The 18,490-nt window shown below is 44.4% G+C and overlaps 1 protein-coding gene across 8 annotated transcripts; it reads left to right on the forward strand.

The window, feature by feature from the left end:
• The first annotated feature begins 319 nt into the window (after window positions 1-319).
• ZNF79 (zinc finger protein 79) lies at window positions 320-18,478 on the forward strand. Of its 8 annotated transcripts, none has more exons than XM_041724172.1 (5): window positions 320-2,072; window positions 7,353-7,438; window positions 9,677-9,809; window positions 10,298-10,396; window positions 15,520-18,478. In XM_041724172.1, the coding sequence occupies exons 1-5, from the start codon at window positions 2,057-2,059 to the stop codon at window positions 16,689-16,691; spliced, it is 1,506 nt and encodes a 501-aa protein (XP_041580106.1). In that variant the 5' UTR covers window positions 320-2,056; the 3' UTR covers window positions 16,692-18,478. The 8 variants fall into 8 exon arrangements, with proteins under 8 accessions (XP_041580106.1, XP_041580111.1, XP_041580112.1 ...); XM_041724177.1 differs by lacking the exons at window positions 320-2,072; window positions 15,520-18,478 and adding exons at window positions 2,089-2,662; window positions 14,927-14,999; XM_041724178.1 differs by lacking the exons at window positions 320-2,072; window positions 15,520-18,478 and adding exons at window positions 2,089-2,662; window positions 14,912-14,931.
• The last annotated feature ends 12 nt before the right edge of the window (window positions 18,479-18,490 follow it).

The raw sequence follows: 18,490 nt of genomic DNA on the forward strand, positions 1-18,490 counted from the left end.
GGTGATGTGGAAGAGTTGGAGGTGGGGTAGACAGAGATGGAGGTGAGATGGATAGAGATAGAGGTAAAGTGGAAGAGATGGAGGTGATGGTGATGAAAGTGGAAATGGTTAAACTTGTGGGCAAGGAAAGCATTAGTGTGGCTTCAACTCCACCTTGGCCTCTTCCCTCCATAACCCAAGGTCCAGAGCCAGTGCAGCATGGTGGTTACGAGGCAATGGGCTTAGTTCAAATTCTGGTTATACCACTCACTGCCTGTGTGACCTAGACAAGTCATTTAACCTCTCTGAGCTTCACTTTATTCATCTATAAAAATGGGTATAATGATGCTCTCTCCCTTATGGGATTGCTGTGAGGATGAAAGAAGTTTGTAAAGCACCTAGAACTAAGGTTGGTACAGAGTAAGTGTTCAATCGATGTCAGCTGCTGGGGATGGTGAGGCTGTGGTGAAGATTGGGAGTTGTGTGCAAGGTGTGATGCTCAAGGGGTGCCCCAAAAGGACATGTGAAATCTTTACACATTTTTCTGTTCATATTCTATTTCCTATCCTGATTCCTCAGCAACTCCTACTCATACCATCTCTTGACTGCTACCAGCATCCACTTAGACGTACCAATGATTGTGGGCACACATTTTTCAGAGTTTTCCTTAAGACTTCCTTGGGGTCTCCTCATCAGAGCACAAGATGCTTCAGGGACCAGAGCCAGCCCGTTGAAAGGCTTGAATCCACCCCAGAAGCCCAGCCCAGCAGCATCAGGTACAGGACCTGGACAGCAGATGGAACATTCCCCAACGGACAGGTGCAGCAGCAGAAGCAGTGCTTTACCCCTCCCAAAGTAGAAATCAGCACCACCACCCACACCCACCCCACCTCCTATCCCTGCCCCAGAGAAAATCCTGACGTCTGCATTCTTGAGGCAAGGAATGCCCTAACGACACCCAGTGACCATAAGCGGAATTGCACCAGTTGAGGAGTGAAGCACTCCGCTACCTCCCAGTGGCCCTGGTTGGGATCCCGAGACTGACGAAAACCCGCTACTGCCCACTGGACATTCTGGGGCTAGCACCTGCCGGGCCTTGTGGCCATGGGCAGAACAGCACCAACCGTAGGGGGCTAGGAGCCATGGAAGGCAGGCAGCCTCCAGGAGCACGAAAAGGCAAGGAAAGCAATTCTCCCCGAGTGTCCAGAAGAAACACAGCCCTGCCCACTCCTTGATTTGAACCCAAGGAGATCCATCTCAGACTTAGGGCCTTCCAATCTTTGAGCCCAAATATGCAGCAGCCCAAGGTAGAGATCAGTGGGTGTGGCTTGTCTGATGGACTAAATCCCGGTAAGACTCAGAGAAGACCCACAAACTTCAGATAGTTCTTCCAGCAAAAATGCAACCAGCTGGGGCTGAAAGGGGCAGGCAGTACAAAATGCACGGCCTCAGGAACTCCAAACTCGTTTTTGCCTCCTAGGTAACACATTTCCATCTTCCTAACGTCAAAATGCTTCAGAACTGAATTAGTGATCAGAAAGTTGCCCAAATAGCGAATAATTTTCAACAAGGCAAGAGGGGAAAGCGTCCTCAGCCCTCCGAGGAAGCCAACTGAAATATCCTCTGGCACAGCACAGCAGCCTCCAAGGGACAGAATATCTAGGAGTCTCCTCCCACAATAGCGCTGATAGGACGCTGTAACACCATTCGGGGCTTCCGATCCCTGAAATGACCGCGCAAGTTCTCTCCCGCGGAGAGATTTTTTGCTTCTGCGAGTTCCAGGGCACCAGCCCGTGGCTGCACTGTTCACAATGAAGGGCCCCTCCCTCCTTGCCTTCACTCTTCCCAAACTTTCCACACCGCTCCAGAGGATGCCGAAGATCGCGTTACGAGACGACCCCCGCGACCCCAGCTACGGTGAACGCTGAACCACGGCGAAGACCAGCTGAAACCAAGCATCCAGCGCCAGCGTAGGTCTGCGCCTGCGCTGGAACCACCGCTCCCAGGATCCTTCGCGGCCAAGTTGCCTCCCCGCTTCCGAGGCCCCAGCCACGGGATTCCGGTGGACCTGAAACGCATGTGGACAAAGCATGGTAGGAAACAGATTCCGGAAGCAGAAGAGGCGGAGCCTCTCTGGGAAGTACGGTCCACAGGGGTGCGCGGGTAGCAAACCTAGCACAGAGAAAAAGATTTTGACCAGGAGCTAAATTGGGAGACTTCTGGGAAATGGAGTCCGGTGGGGCGAGGAGGTCCATACGCATGACCGGAAGTGGCGCTATTGGAGCGCGTCCTCGGGCGCGGGAGCTGGGCCTGGCGTCTGGCAGTACCTCTGGCCACAGTTTCTGAGCTCGTGATGGTAACCTGTAGCGTTCTGGGGTAGCCGGCGGCGGGCGTTTCCACACGGCCTTCTGCTTGAGACCCAGTCGGTGGTTGCGCCACGAACTCCCGAGCCGCGAGGCCTGACTGCCGCTGGGGAGACGGAGAGACCTGGCTGGACGGGCTCGACCCGAGCTCCCCAGGGCTCAGCCTCGCAGGCTCAGACTCGGCCTCTGACGGGAGAGGCTGGAGAGAGGAAGAGTCCAGCCTGGGAGCAGCCAGAGCAGGCCAGCAGAGCGCGGCTGGGGCTCAGAGAACTGCTGGGAGGCGGTGGTGCGAGGTGGGACCCAAATGCTGGAGGAAGGAGGTGAGGAGTAGTGAAAGGAGAGTTTGCAGGAGAGCCGGCTTCTCCTTCCAGCTTGCCCACTCATGCAGCTCTGTGGCCGGGACCAGAACTCTGCGGTTATCCTTTCCTCAAGAGGTTGAGGATGAGCCTTTTTTTGAGTAAAGCATTTTAGGATCAGGAACGTTGGAGGCGCTCAGGCCTGAATAATCTCTGAGTATCCTCCTTACCCCAATCTGCTTGATGGACTGATGGTATTTATGAGTCGAGGGAAAGGGACCCCGCAAGGAAAAATGGGACGACCCGGGGTCTCCCGTTGTTTCCGATCTTCAAAGCAGCCAGGGAGTCTCAGAACAGGAGCCTATTGGCTCCACATGGAACTGAGGGCCAGTTCAACCTAGTTGGACTGTAAAGTCCAAGAGGATACCTGGGGATTTGGAATCAGAAGGCCAGGATCCTAAGTGATGACGTACCAGTTAGGTTTTTAACTCGTGTTTCTTCATGGAGGAAAGGGTAAAAGTAACGTTTCCTACCTTACTTACCTCTAAGAACTATAAATATCAAATAAAATAATATGTGTTTGAAAGCATCTTGAACGATCGATAGAGCAAATGTATATAGAATCTTAACCTCTGAGGCCTGTGCCATCCTCCTCTAGATCAAGAGGTCCCTGTATTGGTTTGTAACTCTTCAAGTGCAGTTTCACATCCAGAATTTGGTGTTGTCTTCCCCCAGAGACTTGGGAACAAGCAGGATGGTTCTCATCCTCCTAGTACTCCTTTGGTAACTGCCAAAGAGGACAAGAAGGTACAATAGCGTCAGGTACAATTCAGTAACATAAGGTCTAAACTAAAACCAGTATCCAGACCTATGTACTTCTTTTTTGAGGGCTATACTACCTCTACTATTTTTTTTTATTATTAAGAGAAAACTCACATGCCATAATACTCACTTGTAAAGTCTACAATAAAGTGGCTTTTAGTATAGTCTCAAAGTTGTGCAACCATCACCAGTACTTAATTTCACATTACCCTTAAAAGAAGCCCATACCCATTTCATCAGATCAAACCCGGAATGGGGCTCTGTGCTGAGCGTGGAGCTGCTTAAGATTCTCTTCCTCTGCCTCTCCTCCCCACCCCCATCTGCGTGTTTGCACACTCTTTTTTTTTTTTTTTTTTAAGATTTTATTTATTTATTCATGAGAAACATAGGCAGAGGGAGAAGCAGGCTCCATGCAGGGAGCCCGACATGGGACTTGATCCCGGGTCTCCAGTTTCACACCCCGGGCTGCAGGCAGTGCTAAACCGCTGTGCCACTGGGGCTGCCCTGCACACTGTCTCTTAAAAAAAAGGAAAAAAAAAAGCCCATACCCATTAACCATCACTCCTCATTCCCTCTAACCCCTAGTCTCTCTGGATTTCTACTTAATGTTCAAGGATTTGCCTATTCTGGACATTTCATAAAAATAGAATCATAGAATATATGTGTCTGGCTTCTTTCATTTAAAATAATGTTTCAAGGTATCTATGTTGTAACATGGATGAATGTACTTCATTCCATTTTATGGCTGAATAATATTTCATTGTATGGATATACCACATATTGTTCCTCAGTTGTGAGGATTTGGGTGGCTTCCAGTATTGGCTATTGTGAATAATGCTGCTGTGAATATGTGTGCACATATTTTTGTGTGGATGTGTTTTCATTTCTTGTTTGTATAACTAGGAGAGGAACTGCAAGGTCATATGGTACTTCTGTTTAACTTTCTGAAAACCTGCCACATTGTTTTCCCTAGTGACTGAGGCATTTCACAATCCTAGTAGCAATGTACAAGGGTTCTTTTTCTCCACATCCTCACCAAGACTTGTTTTCCATCTTTATTTTAGCCATTTTAGTGAATGTGAAGTATCTCATATTTATTTGATATGCACTTTTCAAATGACTAGTGATATGAACATCTTTTCGTGTACTTACTAGCTCTTTGTATATCTTTCTTGAAGAAATCTATTCACATCCTTTGCCGTTTTTTAATTGGGTGATTTGTCTTTTGTTTCTGAGTTGTAAAAATTCTTTAAATATTCTGGATCCTAGACCCTTAAAAGATAGATGATTTGCAGACATCTTCCCCCATTCTGTGGTTATCTTTTGACTTTCTTGATAGTATCCTTTGAAGCACAAAGTTTTTAATTTTGGTGAAATTCGGCTTATTTTTTGTTATTGGTGCTTTTGGTGTCATAGCTATGAAACCCATTGCCTAATCAGAGGTAATAAAAATATCTAAGTTTTCTTTTTTTTTTTTTTAAAGATTTTATTTATTCATAGAGACAGAGAGAGAGAGAGAGGGGCAGAGACACAGGCAGAGGGAGAAGCAGGCATCATACAGAGAGCCTGACGTGGGACTCCATCCAGGGTCTCCAGAATCACGCCCTGGGCTGCAGGCGGCGCTAAACCGCTGCGCCACCGGGGCTGCCCCCTAAGTTTTCTTCTAGGTGTTTTAGCTTTTATAAGTAAGTCTTTGATCTAGGGACGCCTGGGTGGCTCAGTGGTTGAGCATCTGCCTTTGGCTCAGGGCATGATCCTGGTCCGGGGATCTCTCTGCCTATGTCTCTGCCTCTTTCTCTGTGTCTCTCATGAACAAATAAATAAAATCTTTTTAAAAAAATAAGTCTTTCATCTATTTTGAGTTAATTTTTACATGTGGTGTGAGATAAGAGTCCACTTGTCCTAGCACCTTCTTTTTGAAAACTCTTTCCCCCATTTAATTTCTTGGGTGGGACTCGTTGAAAATCATTGTCCAAAAATATATGGATCTATTTCTGGACTCTCCATTCTTTTTCATTGATCTGTATTTCAATCCTTATACCAGTACCAAACTATTTTATCTTTTTATTATTATTATTTTTTTAGATTTTATTTATTTATCCATGAGAGACACAGAGAGAGAGAGGCAGAGACATAGGCAGAGGGAGAACCGTGGGATGTGGGACTCAATCCCGGGACTCCAGGATCACTGCCTGAGCCAAAGGCAGACACATAACCACTGAGCCACCCAGGTGTCCCAACCAAACTATTTTAATTACTGTTGCTTGGCACAAGGTTTTGATAGTGTGAATGTGAGTTCTCCAACTTGTCCTTTTTCCAGATTGTTTGGCTCTTCTTAGTCGCTTGCATTTCTAGATGAATTTTAGGATCAGCTTAATCAATTCCTACTTAAAAGTCTGCTGGTATTTTGATAGGGATTACATTGACTCTGTAGATTAATTTGGTGAGTACTGCCATAGCAACATTACTGTCTTCCAATCCATGAATCCATAGGATGTTTTTCCATTTATGTAGATCTTCTGTAATTTCAATAGTGTTTGGTAGCTTTCAGTGTACATGTTTTACATTTCCTTTGTTAAATTTATTCTTAAGTATTTTGTTCTTTTAATGTTCTTGCAAATGGAATTGAGGTGGTTTTTTTTTTATTTCACTCTTGAATTGCTCATTGCTAGTGTATAGAAATAGTTGGAGAAATGTCTATTCAAATCCTTTGCCCAAACTTAATTGGGTTGTCTTCTCATTATATATCCACCTTGTATCTTGCAACTTTGCTGAACTTATTTAGCTGTCATAGGATTTTTTTGGTGGATTCCTTAAGATTTTCTCCTCCTCCTCTTCCTCTTCTTTTTATTTACTTTTTCTTTTTTAGCAAGTCTGTTTTTATTTTTTAAGTAGGCTCCATACCCATAGTGAGACTTGAACAACCCTGAGATCAAGAGTCACATGCTCTACCGCCTGAGCTAGCCAGGCGCCCTCCTTAAGATTTTACATATACAAAATCATATCTACAAATACTGATAATTGTACTTCTTCCTTTCCAATCCAGATGCCTTTTTTCCCCCCTTCCTAATTTTCCTCACTAGAACCTCCAGTATAATACTGAATAGAAGTGGTGAGAGCAGATATCCTTGTCTTGTTCCTGATCTTAGGGGAAAGGATCAGTTCTTCACTGTTAAGTATGATGTAAATCTGGGTTTTCTGTAGTTGCCTTTTGCCAGGTTGAGGACGGTCTCTTCTCTTCCTAGTTTATTGAATGGGTTCTACCAGGAAAGGGTGACAGATTTTGCAAAATGGCCTTTTTAGTGTTCACTGAAATGCTCTGTGTGGAGTCTTTTCCTTTTTATTACCTTGGTATATAATACAGATTAATTGTTCTATGTTGAACTAATCTTGCATCCCTGCAATGAATCCCACTTGGTCATTACCTCTCTTGATTTGGCAAATGTCCTAAATCTCCAAATGAACTCAGCAGCAGTAGGTAATAGTTGTAAACTACGTACTTACACTTCAGGCATTGTACCAACTGCTTTGTCTGCATTTTTCATTCATCTTCCCAGCAACTTTACGAGGGATTATCATTCCCATTTACAGATGAGAAAAATGAGACTTGGAAAGGTTATAGGATTTGCACACTGCTGGTAAATGGGGGAGCTCTGCTACTTGAGAGTCTGTTAGTCTAATGACTCCCTGTGTCTGAGTGAATTGATGGGATTTCTGAAGTAAGAAGGGGAATAGGGAAATGTGTAGCCTCTGGCGGGTCTGTAGATTCAGCCCCATTGCCCTGTAACTGGCAATGTCCTCGGAACCCCCTTCTTCAAAATGAGAATATAAGACTCTCTAGCTTGATGAGCTGTAACTTGTGAGCTTCATTGGTTTCTCCCCCTTTCTCCAGAGCCACCTTCTCCAGACCCTGCCCTTCCCCAAGAGGAAACCATAGAAGATGAAGGAATGGCAGCTAGTCTCACAGTTGGAGCCCAGGTAAGTTCTAAATTTCCTCTGAGAGGCAGCCCCCCCCCTTTTTTTAATATTAAGGAGTTTTTTTGTTTTTTAATTACAAAAGAAATTCATGTTTATTGTAGAAAACCCAAAAACCATAGAAAACACACCCAAAAACTCATCCTTATTCCCACAGAGAAATGATATACTTAAACATTTTCATTTGCATCTTTTCAGTCATATTCTTCTTTTCTTTTTCGGGGGGGGGGGCGGTTATTTTTTTAAAGATTTTATTTTTAGGGCAGCCTGGGTGGCTCAGCGGTTTAGCGCCGCCTTCGGCCCGAGCGTGATCATGGAGACCTGGGATCAAGTACCATGTCGGGCTCCCTGCATGGAGCCTGCTTTTCCCTCTGCCTGTGTCTCTGCCTCTCTCTGTCTCTCTCTGTGTCTCTCATGAATAAATAAAATCTTAAAAATATATATATATATTTTATTTTTAAGTAATCTCCACACCCAGCATGGGGCTTGAACTCAGAACACCGAGATCAGGAGTCACATACCTCACCAGCTGAGCCAGCCAGGCATCCCCATATTTTTCCTTCTTTATTTTTCCAAAATGGTTTTGTCCTCCTTTTAACCTTCTTTTATTTCCACTTCGCAGAATGTGATGAATATTTCTCCCATTTCTATTAAGATTATTCTACAGAATCATTTCTAGTGTATTCCATTGCATAGTCCCACCAGGATAGGAACTGTCTTCTCCCCCTTTTTCCAGATTAGACTAGGTATTGGTCGGTTTCTTTTCCTTTTCAGAAAGTTTGTGCTTAGATTTCTCTCATCAGTTCTCTTAGTGACAGAGTTTTCTTTCTTAATTATTTGCTTTTACGTTTGTCAGATTTATTTTAAAATTCAATCTTTTATAACCTCTTGAGTTGAATTTCTAATTTATTTCCTTCCATTCTTGTTTATATTGAAAGTGTTCGGATCTTATTTTCTTAGATACTCCAAAATTGTCACTTTGGTTTTTCTGTCTGCTCATTCAGCCTGCCTGTGCTCCATGGGGACAGTGTGACTTTTGCCAACCCAGAACAGCCAGTTATAGCATAAAGGCAGAATGCGGGGTTTGATGGCTCTATTAGTTCAATCTTATTAATTAAATTGCTCAGTTCTTCATACCTATGTTTTGTTTTTTATTATGTATTAACCCTGAGTTATTTTAATATCTCATAGCTGTAGTATTTTACGTTTCTTCTCATACTTCCTACAAGTTTTTCTTTGTGAATTACATACCATTTCTTATGTAGTTCATGACACTTACATCTTTATGGTGGCTTTTACTCTCTTGCCTGTCATAAAATGACCCAAATGTTTTAAATATTTCATAGTTTTCAAAGATGACCCTCTTTGTCCTGTTGTACTGCATTTCTCAGTATAAAGGCTGGATCGGAAGAACAGGTAAAATTAGAGGTTGTAATTTGGAAAATGATGCTGGCTTCAAAGAAGGCAGTGACAGGGCCGTGGAGAGACATGTGTGAACTTTCATGATACTGTGGAGGAAGATGAAGGCAGCAGTGGTTTGTGAGGAGCTGTAGGAGAGGGGAGAGTGACCTTCAGGTCTCTGACGTGGCCCGTGAGGTGGGTGGAGTTACCATTACTTGCACAGAAAACAGACGCAAGGACCTTCTCTCCTCTGTGCCTGTGCTCTTGGGGCGTCCCCTGCCTCAGATAACCTATTTCTCCATCTGACCACCTTTCTTCCAGGCCAGCTCAGCAATCACCTTCTCTCTGTGGTCTTCGTCCATCCTCCGTGCAGGATTCCTTCTCTGTTATCCTGGCAGCTGGTCTGCCCATTTCACTGACATGTTATTGCAGGTGGCCACCTACTTGGCTGCCTTCCTTGTTATACTGTGTCATATCGAGGTTCACAGGAATACTTGTGAAACACTCTGCAAAGTTGAGCTTTCACATTTCCTTCTGATAGCTCGTTGCATAAACTTAGACATTCTAATTTTATTTTGTCTACATGGGCTCTTTTCGTTCCCAAGCACTGGTGTCCGGTTCCTTCTTTTACATAGAAGTAGCTGTATGTGTGTTCTCTATATATAAAGTCTGAGAGAGTTGTAAACACAAAGAGACTGTATCTGTTTTTTGTGTGTGTGTCAGTATCCAGTTTAGTGTCAGGCACATAGGAAGTGATCAGTAAATGCTTCTCTTGAGCTGTGCGGACCTCTGTTGTATCCTCTGGCCTGCAGGTGAGAAGGAATGTGCTTATTGTTTCAGGGAACCATGCCCTTTGGCACCATGACTGCAGCTCTGACCCACCATGGCTGGAGGCCCTTGATCCCTGCTCCAAGGGGAACTCCAAGGTTCAAGGAAGGGATACCAGAAAATGTCAGGAATCTGGTCCTGCTGGGTAAGGAAGCCATTTGAAATGTAGAATCTACTCAGATCTGAATATCTGTGGCACTTCCCAGGGTTGAGTGATCCTCAGTTGCTCCAACACACTGGAGGGATGATGTTTCTTCCCAGTTCCCTATAGTAAAAGGCCTCTGCATTCTAAGTTGAGAAATAGGCAGTTTCATTTTGCTTCCTGCAAGACTGCAGCTCCGTGTTTTCTTGTTTCCCAGGAGGGGTGGTGTGACCTTCAGGCCAGCTCCTCCTAAGTTCTGTTTTTCTAAATAACTTGCTTTTGGGGCTTAACACCCCAGCCTGTCCCCTCCCTGGCATCTCATCTGTCTTAATTACTGCTACATCCCCAGTGCCTGGTACCAAGTACAGTATTCAATAAATATTTGCTGAATGAATGAAATAAATGACCTAACTGGTCTGCTTCCCCCTCCCCTGAGTTCTGGGTGGCTATTTAATCTAAATTTCTATAGCACTTGTTTTGCCCTTGACCAGGACTTCCGGTTTCCCAGCCTGGCATGAACTCCCAGTCGGAACAAAGGGAAGAAGGCCCATGGATGCTGGAAGGAGGAGGCCTAAGGAGTACCTGTCCCGGTAAGTGAACAAGCACTAAAACCAGTGAGTCTTGAGAGCAAAAGCCCTTTGGAAATAACACATTATGCGTTTGGTTATTTTAACAACCCCACATTTTACAGATGAGGAAACTAAAGCTGAAAGAGGCTATCTTGCTGGTTCAGAGCCTCACAGCTAGAAGGTAGTGTGGCTGGGGTTCAAAATAAGGTCTGGCTGATTCCATAACTCCTCCTGGCATGTTGGGGGGGTGTTTGGGACCTGGGCTGGGGATGTTTAGGACCATAGGTGGTGGTGCTGGCCTCTGAGGGAATGGCTTCTTTGCTGGCCCAGCACGTTCTCTGCTTGGGGTTCACCTCACTGAGGCTCTCAGGTGCACTCTTGCCCATACCTCCAGCTGTGACACCTACTGCTACTCCCCTCTCTGGTCCTTAATTGGATCCTCTCTCTCCTCACATTCCCTCCCCACCTTCTCTACATTGTAGACCCTGCTAGAATTTCCTAAAGGGCTGATATTGATAACCTCAGGAAAGATAAAAGGGAAGCCATAGTTGCTGTGTTTATCTGTTGCTTCTCATCCAAGGCTGCTCACTGCACCCCCACCCTCATGCTCTGGCCCCTGTGGATATGTGACCTCTGGCAGTGCCTCAGTAACTTTCCTGGGGTTCCAGCCACTTTTGAAATTTTGAGGCTTAAAGCATCAGAAGTGTAAGTGAACTTAATAACTTTAAGGTGATAAAGCTTTAAATTTGTTTAAAAACAGCCTAGTGCTTTACATCTTCATTTCTGATTATTGTTGCTGCAGGGCAGTGAAAACAAAGCCTCTGGTAGGTTTTCTGCATGTTGATCAGAACTTTCTCCTTCCCATCTTACTGTCCTCTTTCTAAACAGCCTGTCACACGTTCTCTCATCCCTGTTGTTAGCCAGGCACCGCTCAGACTTGCTGAAATATTGCCTTTATAGGAGCCTCAGTGGTCCTGCTGCTTCCTTCTCAATGCCCTGCTGCCCGCATCATGCACAGCCTTTTATTCCAGGCTGTACACCCTTGTATAGAACTTCAGAGATGGAATGTGTTGTTACATGGCTAGCGCAGTGGCTGCATTTTTCTGGAAAAAGTTTTCATCACAGCCTCAGAGAGTTTCAAGACTCTAAAAAGGTCAGATCAGCACGTTACTAGAAACAGAACTTAAGAAGGGGTGTTTGCACCAAGGGTCCATGCTGTGAGGTAATAGAATTTTGGTATTTTTGGTATAAATTTTGGTATAAATTTGGCAGGTTTGGATGTGGACCTGTGAAAGATGGGCTTTCAGGTCCTGGCTTGCTGTTTATGAACCACACAGACTCAGACTAAACCACTAAATTATGTGGTCGCTTCTCTATCAAAAAATGTAGATAACAAAATCTTATCTTACAAACTAATATGCATGAAAAAAGTTATCAGTGATGGAGTTCTGTATTAGCTATATGATCATGAAGTAATTTAAGGAAAGTTTAAATCTGGCTGTTGGAGTAATTAATACCCTGCTTCCATGGGGTTGCATCTCTGCCTTGAGATTCACAGAGCAACCTGGGCCTTGCTCTTCCGCCATGGACTGGTTTCAGAGCCCTCCGTCACCCCATCCCATCCTGGCCACGATGGCAGACCTGGGTCTTTAAAGTACCTTTCACCTCACTGCCTGCTCTAAGAGCTTCTGCTGTGGGTGTTGACATGTCCCCAGGCACAGCTGCTCAATTTCCCTTTCTTCTTTTTTTGTTTTTTTTAAAGATTTTATTTATTCATGAGAGAGAGAGAGAGAGAGGCAGAGACACAGGCAGACTCCATGCAGGGAGCCTGACGTGGGACTCAATCCCCGGTCCCCAGGATCAGGCCCTGGGCTAAAGGCAGCGCTAGACCACTGAGCCACCCAGGCTGCCCAATTTGCCTTTTTCTCATTGAATTTGTTACTCATTCAGTCAACAAATAAGCATTAAGCATTTGGTAAACGCCTGGAATTGCTTTAGTTACTGAAGGTACAACAGAGAACAAGACATAGTCTCTGCTTACATCCTGCGATGTCAGGAACATAAATGAATAAATAAAATTACTGATACAATGTGAGATGGTGAGGCGTGCTGTGAAGGAAACAAAGCAGGGTAAGAGAATAGTGACGGGATACAAAGGTGAGAACAGGAATAGATGGAGGTGGGGGGGCTCTTGTAAGTCAGATGACTAGGAAAGCCCCCTTAGAGAAGGTGACATTGGAGCTGAGGTCTGAAAGACTAGAATGAGCCAGCCGTGTAAGCGTCTGGGAGAGAAGTGATCTGGGACACAGCATGTGCTAAAGCTCTGAGTTGTGGATGAGCTTGACTTGAAACCCCTAGGACTCAGTAAGCAGAGGGAGAGTGAGTGGCAGGGAACACAGCATGCGGGACTTTAGAGGCCATGTAAGGTGTTCAGATTTTCTTCACATAGTAAGATAAGCCCTCAGGGCTCTGAGCAGGGAGGGGACAATACTTGATATGTGTTTTAAAATTGCATGTGAAGAATAAGACTTCCAAGGTTCAAGAGTAAGAGCCTGGAGATCAGTTAGGAGTCTGCTGCAGAGATTCCAGGGAGACGGGGTAGCAGGTAGAAGGATTCAGGACATGTGAGGTATTAAAACCAATAGGATGTGCTAGTGAATTGGATGTGAGGGGGATGACCGTAGCCTGAGCAGAATGCTGAGCAGACACTGGCTTGAAAGGGAGATTCAGTTCTGTTTGGGGCACATTTGAACTCCTTAGTCTCCTACAGGAGCCAGGTGGAGAGGAGAGGTGGGCTGAGGGAGGACAATTCATGAGCACCAGTTTCCTGAATTGCTCCTTTCTCCCTCCACTGCTTTCCATCTTTTCTCCAATAGATGGTCAAATTGTAGAAGCTGTCAAAGCCACACATGATCAAATACTGTACTACAGGAGATCCCTGGGTGGCTCAGCGGTTTAGCACCTGCCTTCAGCCTGGGCATAATCCTGGGGTCCCGGGACCAAGTCCTGCATCGGGCTCCCTGCATGGAGCCTGCTTCTCCTCTGTCTTGTCTCTCATGAATAAATAAAATCTTAAAAAAAAAAAAAAAAAACACTGAACTACATGGAGATACCCTGAACCCAAAATGGGGACTCCTGTGCTTATGGTAGATTGAGCATTAATACACAAGTGCTCTGGAGGGAAACCTGCTGAATGGGAAACCATTTAAGAAGGTTCACAAGGAAAGAGCCTGAGATAATAACAAGCACTCATCTAACATTTGACTGTCCCTCAGGGTACCATTTCGGTCCCTTATGTGTTTTAACTCCTGTAATCCTCGCAGCAATTCTGTGAAAGCTACATGTGCAGGTAATAAATCTAAGAGATTAAAAATTTGCCCACAATCACATAGCTAGTAAGAGGTGGAGCCAAGGTTTAAACCCAAACTATCTGGGACGCCTGGGTGACTCAGCCATTGAGTGTCTGCCTTCGGCTCAGGGTGTGATCCTGGTCCTTGGATCGAGTTCTGCATTAGGCTTCTTGCGAGGAGCCTGCTTCTCCCTCTGCCTATGTGTCTGCCTCTCTGTATCTCTCATGAGTAAATAAAATCTTTAAAAAATAAAAAACCCAAGCTATCTGGGTCAAGACTCCATATAGAAATTCAAATAAAGGTCACCCAGAACTAACCTTGTTATTCTCTCCTCTGAGAGAAAAGATCATTTTAAAGTTTTCTCTTAAAATGAGGGTGATCCCAAAAAGGGCTAAGAATTATTCTTTTAAAAAAAATACCAATTTTCTGATCATAAAAGCAATGTTATTTATTCTATGTAAAGTAACTTTTTTCTAGTGAAAAGATGTTAATTTGAGATTTGGAACAGGATAAAAACAAGGTCCCCTATCATCCCACCACATAGAGGTCCCTTCCATCTTCTTCATACAGTAAAATGCAGTGATACATTTTTGTTTTCTAAAGTTTTTTTTTTTTTTTTTTACGGAATCTTTACCCCCCCCCCCCCACGTGAGGCTCAAACTCATGACCCTGAGGATCAAGGGTCACAAGCTCAAGTGACTGAGTCAGCCAGAGGCCCCATAATGAGAAGGCTCAGACCAGAGCTTGTGATACATTTTTCTAAAGTAGAAGTGTAAGTTTACACGCTTTTTTCATTTAGCAGTTATGTTTTTTTTTAGTTATGTTTCTTTTTATCACTGCATATTCTTTGAAAGGTTTTTGTAACTTTCATTATAATACTGACAGTGGAGAACATTAGAAAATACAGATAAGCATTGAAGGAAATAAAAATGCCCGATGCCACAATCCAGACAACATAGCTTGCATTCACACCATGTATCTTCGCAGTGTTTTCTCAATAAATACCTTTCTGCAGAAGGAACTATAGTGTACCCATTAGAAACATGACCTCTGATTGCTAAATAATAATATTGGCCATAGTGTGGTCGTTCCTTTACTAAACATTTAGGTGTTTGCTTTTCTTTGACAAACGATGCTGAGTACTTTTGTCAACACAGATTTGTGTAATTTCTCATTAATTCCTTAGGATAAATTCTTACAGGTGCAGTTCTCATGTTGGCATTTTAGATTCTTTAACACACGCAGCCAGATTGCTATCCAGAAAGGTTGTACAGGTACGTACGATCTTAAAATGCTGCACCCCTACCAGGACTCTAGAATTAACCAGTTTGGGGCTGATTTGATGGGTGAAAAAATTCATCTGGCTGGCATTGATCTGGCTGCATTGATCATGAGCTTTATAAAGTGAATTATTTAAACCTGCTAAGCTGATTGCTCAAAACCACACCAAGAATTTTGAGACTAAGAAGGCAAGTGGAAAATCCCCAGTACTTGCCAAAGCAGAGCAAAGGCAGAAATAAGGAAGGGAGCAGTGCATCTGAGGGCAATTAGGGTAAACTTCTGTATCCCTTGCAGCTTAGGAAGGGAGTAAACCATCCTAATGTATCTGAAGAGCCATCTTGGTCAGTATTTACAGTTTAGAACTGAAATGTGGGGCAGCTGTTCTGGGTGAAAGGGGTGGAGCATCAGACCTCCTCTGCACAAGAGCTTGGCCAAACTCCATCAGCCTTTTGTATTTCAGTAGTACCTTTCCTTCCACCAAAGGGGGAAAATGCTTTTCTAAATATTTTTCAGACTGGAAGATTATGTCTGAATCACCATCTGAGCCTGACATTTCTGAAGACTCATCCCAAGACACAAATATAGAGCTGCCCCCTGGGGAGTCAGATCACAGGAACAGTGACCTGGGGAAGAGCTTCAACCTGAGACCAGTCCTTTCTCCACAACAGAGAGTTCCTACAGAAGTGAGACCCCAGAAGTGGGAAACACATACAGAGAGCTTCAAAAAGAATTCCCCTATAATTAAGCCCCACAGAGCCAAACCATATACATGTAGTGAATGTGGCAAAGCCTTCAGTTATTGTTCTTCCCTTTCTCAGCATCAGAAGAGTCACACTGGGGAGAAACCCTATGAGTGCAATGAATGTGGGAAGGCTTTCAGCCAGAGCTCATCTCTCATTCAGCACCAGAGGATTCACACTGGAGAGAAACCTTACAAATGTAACGAATGTGGAAGAGCCTTCAGCCAGAATGCAAACCTCACAAAACACCAGCGAACTCATACTGGAGAAAAGCCCTACAAATGTAGCGAGTGTGAGAAAGCCTTCAGTGACTGTTCAGCCCTTGTTCAGCATCAGAGAATTCACACTGGAGAAAAACCCTATGAGTGCAGTGACTGCGGGAAGGCCTTCCGTCACAGCGCAAATCTTACAAACCACCAGAGGACCCACACGGGGGAAAAGCCGTACAAGTGCAGCGAGTGTGGGAAGGCCTTCAGTTACTGTGCCGCATTTATTCAGCATCAGAGAATCCACACCGGGGAGAAACCCTATAAGTGTGGTGCATGTGGGAAGGCCTTCAGCCAGAGTGCAAACCTCACAAATCATCAGAGGACTCACACAGGAGAGAAACCCTACAAATGCAGCGAGTGTGGAAAGGCCTTCAGCCAAAGCACTAATCTCATAATCCACCAGAAGACCCACACTGGGGAAAAGCCATATAAATGTAATGAGTGTGGGAAATTTTTCAGTGAGAGCTCAGCCCTTATTCGGCATCATATAATCCACACAGGAGAGAAACCCTATGAGTGCAATGAGTGTGGGAAGGCGTTTAACCAGAGCTCTTCCCTCAGTCAGCACCAGAGGATTCACACTGGTGTGAAGCCCTATGAATGTAGGGAGTGTGGGAAGGCCTTCAGGTGTAGCTCCGCTTTCATTAGACACCAGAGACTCCATGCTGGGGAGTAGCCAGAAATAGGACCAAGATGGGTGGGGAATCTAGCAGGAAATGCAAGTAGTTTGAAAACATCTAGAGACCTCCTTGGACTTTTACAGTCTGTAACTCAGCCACATGCAGGAGTACCTTTAATAAATAGTCCTGATTTTACATGTTGTATGTGGAGTGGAAAATCTCAGGAGCTCTTCTCTCAGCTCTTCAGTAAGCATCAACAACCCAACTCAGATTATACTGGAAATTTACCTTTATTCAGTGACCCAAAGTGCTTTTTGTAGATCAAGCCCTGCAGAAACCATGGTTTATAAGGAGTAAGTGATCAAATGAGTGAAGGGCTTAGTTCCTTCTTAAAGACCAAGAATGAAGCCAACACACTGGACAGGAATGACATTTCTCCCTAATGTGTGTGTGTGTGGTGGTGGTAATTCAAATGAGGAAAGATTCCACATACTAGTCTCATCGGGGATAGGGGAGGGATATCCACTCTAATGCTCTATATAGGAAAATCTAGACCCTGCTAGGCCCAGTCTCTACTTTGTGAGATGTTTGAGTGTTCACTACTGTATAAAGAAAACGCCCAGGACTTGCTTCAGAAGCACACATACTAAAATTGGAATATTAGTGTGGCCCCTGCACAAGGACACACAATTCATGAAGTATGCTGTACTTAAAAAAAAAAAAAAAAAAAACAGAACAGGCCGAGCCAATGAAATCCCTCAGCAAGGCACACACCTCTGTGGACTCCTAGGACAATCTGAGGCCTTTCCCTGGCTCAGGCCAGTGGGTCCTTTCTCTGCCTAGTTAAGTTTCCTTTAGAGTATTTTTTTTTTTTTAAGATTTTATTTATTAATGAGACAGGCAGAGGGAGAAGCAGGCTCCATGCAGGGAGCCAACGTGGGACTCTATCCCGGGTCTCCAGGCCCTGGGCTGAAGGCGGTACTAAACTGCTGAGCCACCCGGGCTGCCCTAGAGTAAGATTTTCATTGGCCTTTCTCCCTTTCCCAGTCCTGGTTTTGCCTTTGACATCTCCTCTTCATACATAACTGGCATGACTTCATCTCAGCAGTAAACTCTTGTGACTTGGGGTTAGGTAAACATTGGACTTGGGAGTCAGACAACTTCATTGACCAAGGCCTTTGACTTTGATTTCTTGGTGACTTAGCACAGGTCCTATAAGGTTTATCCTTCCCACTACAGTTCTCCAACTCTATTTGTACGGGGTGGGGGGTTAAAACTCACCTAACTTTAGAGGCCTATTAACAAAATTATATACAGCAGGAATAGGACTAATGTCAAGAAAACTAAGTTCTTGGGTTAATTGTTCCTAAATTCCTCCCTCTCCCCTCTACCCTGTAGCCCCTCTAAACTGCTCAGGTATAGCTTGCCCCAGTACCCAGGTATCTTGGTTCATCCCTTCACTCACACTAAAAGGAGTCATGAACTAGAGTCAAAAGGACTAGAACTAAGGAAAGAGAACAGACTCAGGAAAGGCAAAAACATGCCTTTAGAAAACAACCCTTAAGGGGGCTGAGACAAAGGTCAGGTTCCTTTATTTCCCACCAGTGCTTCTGAAGCCTGGCTATACATTAGAACAGACTGAAGGCTTGCACTGAGGGCCACAGGACACTAGCCCACTCAAGAATTAAACTGGTCTGGGATAAACTCCTTGCCATGTATTCATACTGAGGTACAAGTTTTCTTTTTGGCAAAATATTTTGTCAAGTGTGTATCTGTGTCCTACAAAAAGCACTGAAACTTACTTTCTAGGTGTCTTCTCTCTAGTTCCATACAGGACAGCAATCTGTCACCCAGG

Source organism: Vulpes lagopus, chromosome 12 (assembly GCF_018345385.1).
Source record: "Vulpes lagopus strain Blue_001 chromosome 12, ASM1834538v1, whole genome shotgun sequence".
Classification (NCBI taxonomy): Eukaryota; Metazoa; Chordata; class Mammalia; order Carnivora; family Canidae; genus Vulpes; species Vulpes lagopus.

Coding starts and splice junctions, on each gene's coding strand:
- ZNF79 (XM_041724172.1), top strand. Junction 7,439..9,676: donor GTCTCACAGTTGGAGCCCAG/GTAAGTTCTAAA, acceptor TTATTGTTTCAG/GGAACCATGCCCTTTGGCAC. Junction 10,397..15,519: donor CCTAAGGAGTACCTGTCCCG/GTAAGTGAACAA, acceptor AATATTTTTCAG/ACTGGAAGATTATGTCTGAA.